At 45.5% G+C, this 3,354-nt stretch overlaps 1 protein-coding gene across 1 annotated transcript in view; it reads left to right on the top strand.

Annotated features, from left to right (window-relative positions):
* Positions 1-781: 781 nt before the first annotated feature.
* The window catches only part of DNAJB2 (DnaJ (Hsp40) homolog, subfamily B, member 2), a 10,906-nt gene continuing 8,333 nt past the window's right edge, over positions 782-3,354 (top strand). The window contains exon 1 of the mRNA XM_010861296.1: positions 782-879. Coding sequence (XP_010859598.1) covers positions 782-879 — 98 coding nt within the window. The remainder of the gene's footprint in view (positions 880-3,354) is intronic.

Consider the following 3,354-nt stretch of genomic DNA (forward strand, 5'->3'; position numbering starts at 1 on the left):
TAAAGAAAAATTGTTGTTTATTAAGCACCTATTATATACTAGGCCCCACATTCATACTATCTTTTTGATTTTTTTAATTAATGATTTTTTATTGGTCACCCCTCAAGGCTTACGGGATCTTAGTTCCCTGACCAGGGATCGAACCTGTGCCCCTGCAGTAGAAGCATGGAATTCTAACCATGGGATCACCAGGGAATGCCCAATACTACCTTCTTTAATCCTGAGGTAAATATAATTATTGTACCCACTGGACTGGAAGGTCCATGGGAACAAGGCCTATTCTTCTCTCAGGATCTAGAATGCTGCCTGACACATATTAGATTCTCAAATCTGTTTAATGAATGCCTCTTTTATAGATGTGGTGACAGAGGCCTGGAGAAGTCACGTGACTTGCACAAGGCTACTCAGCGAGGAAGTGGAGAAGTGGGGATTGAAACCTGGGTCAGTCTGGCCAAAACTGCTGCCTCCTCTTCCTCGGTGTTCTCTCCTCCCACCTGCAATAGATCGGGGCACCACTCCAGAGGTCACCTCGTCTAGACCTGCCAGGTCCCCGATGCCCAGACGGTGATTCAGCTGCCTCGAAGGCAGGGAGGGGGTGACGCTTGACACTCCCTTGCCCAGGCACCGTGGGAGAGGGCGCGGGGGGCCGGTGCAGGGACCCAGCTTCCAGGGCTGAACAAGGGCCAAGGCGTCTCTGGGGCCAAGCTTCAAAAGCTCCCCACAACTGACATCCAATAGGTGAGAGAAGGCCCTGAGAAAGGTGAGGTCTTCACCTGCCAACATGGCTGGGCATCCACAGAGGTGGCCAGGCTCCCCTCCTGATGGCTGTACCAGCCAGCCCACTCTGGGCAGTTGGAGGACCACCTCCTCTCGGATCTGGTGAGGCCTCCCAGTTAGTAACTCTGTGGGCAAGTTCTGGCAGGCTTAGGTTGGGCTGGGTGTGGGTGTGGGAGGTGGCAACCCAGATCTCCATGGGGTAGCTGGGAGTGCCCATCTAGCCTGGCTCCTGAGGACTCCCTCAGTGTAGGGGAATGCTTTCATCCCCGAGGCTTCTAAAGCCAGGGTACAATTACCTCCTGAAAGCAGACACAAGAGACAGAGCCCCAACTTTGGATTCCACCCAACACATTTCCTCCCTTACCTCTGATGTGTCAGGAACATGCCTGCCTCCAAAGTTGCATTCCCTTCTAGCCTCCCTCCCCCTGCTTGCCTCACTGTTGCCATTCCTTCCAGTTTAGGTCACAGTCACCCAGAACCCATCCAGCTCCGAGACCTCTCCTTCCTCTAGAGTCTCTCTCTTCTGTCTCTATTGCTCATTTGATACTTGGCATGGATCGCCTTGTAGCGTAGCACTCAGCTTCTTTCTGATATCCCATTTCCCCAACTAGATTTTAAAAGATTACATGTGTATTTGACCAGTTATTATGTACACACACTTCAGAATTCAAAAGGTACCAAAGAGATTTACAAACAGCAAAAATAAGTCCCCTTCATTTATTCCCCTCTTGGCAGCCATCATTGTTCATGCTTTTTGTTATTATGGTATTTCCTTCCAGACTGCTGAAGTGTGCACACTAATGTATACTAATGTGTGCACACATTTAAATATACTTTGTTCTACATCTTGTTTTTTCACTTAACAATAACATAGCATTACATATAGATATGCCTCATTCTTTTTGGTGACAATATAGTATTCCATAGTGCATTGTATCATTACTTATTTAACCAGTCTGCTATTAATGGTGTAGTATTTAGGTTATTTCTAATTCTTTGCTATTGAAAAGAATGCTACAACACTTGCACATACTTTTTTGCATATATGTACAACCAAAGATTACTACAATTGGCATTACTGGGTCAAAGGGCACACACCTTTAATTTAGATATACACCTCATACTGCTCTCTTTAAAACTTATATCCAAATTACCCCTCCCACTACCAATATATGAGACCTCCTGTGCTCACAGCCTTTCCCATATAATGTACACTTTTTGATCTGCATCAATCATCTGAGGAGTGAAAGTATTTTCTTGCAGCTTTCCTTTATAATTCTCTTACTATGAATGAGTTTGAACAGCTTTCCATATTTAAAAATCAGTACTTTCTCTTCTGTGAACTGTCTTTGCTGTGCCCGTTGCCCATTTAAAAATTACATTGCTCGTCTTTGCTCATAAGTTTGTTGGAATCCTTTGTGAACAAAGGAAATTAACCCTTTGCTTGCTACTCGTGTTCCACATAATTCCCTTCAGCTGTCGTTTGTCTGTGCCCCAACAAGGTTTTCATCTCCCTCAGTACAGGGACTGAAACTTAAATCTCTTTATATTCCTAGTCTTAACATAATACCACATACATGGTAAGTGCTAGACAAAAGTCTGTTGAGATAAGAGAAGTAAAAAGAAAGAGATTTGGAAGACTTTGGAGTGACCTAATCAAGAAAAGCTATGACAAACTTAGACAGCATGTTAAAAAGCAGAGACATTACTTTGCCATCAAAGGTCCGTCTAGTCAAAACTATGGTTTTTCCAGTAGTCATGTGTGGATGTGAGAGTTGGACTATAAAGAAAGCTTAGCACCGAAGAACTGATGCCTTTGAACTGTGGAGAAGACTCTTGCGAGTCCATTGGACTGCAAGAAAATCAAACCAGTCAATCCTAAAGGAAATGAGTCCTGAATATTCACTGGAAAGACTGATGCTGAAGCTGAAACTACAATACTTTGGCCACCTGATGTGAAGAACTGACACATTGGAAAAGACCCTGATGCTGGGAGGGATTGGAGGCAGGAAGAGAAGGGGATGACAGAGGATGAGATGGCTGGATGGCATCACCGACTCGATGGACCTGAGTTTGAGCAAGCTTTGGGAGTTGGTGATGGACAGGGAAGCCTGGCATGCTGCAGTCCATAGGGTCGCAAAGAGTCGGACATGACTGAATGACTGAACTGATTGAACCTAATTGATTCCTTCCTCTTATACCAAGGTCAGTCAAGACTGGAAACAGTAGAAACTCTGGCAAAAAAAAACAACAACAGGAAATCATCCACCCAATCCCACCCCCATCCAACACACACACACACACACACATATAACTGGAGAGATACTGGGTAGCATACAGTATTGATACAAGGGCTGCCAAATAAGACTCTGCAAACAGGTAGCCATCAAGGGAAGTTGGGCAGTCTGTACCACAGTCAAGGTCAGGGCATGGGACAGACTGCCTAAAAGACCCCTGTCCCCTCCATTCACTGCAGAGAGGCCTCCTCCCACCCAGGCATTGAGGTTGACATTCCCTCCTCCAGACACTAGAGGCCACTGCTGGCTCTACTGCCACCGCTGTAGAAATGAATTCTCA

Source organism: Bison bison, unplaced genomic scaffold (genome assembly GCF_000754665.1).
Source record: "Bison bison bison isolate TAMUID 2011002044 unplaced genomic scaffold, Bison_UMD1.0 scf7180017864471, whole genome shotgun sequence".
NCBI lineage: Eukaryota > Metazoa > Chordata > Mammalia > Artiodactyla > Bovidae > Bison > Bison bison.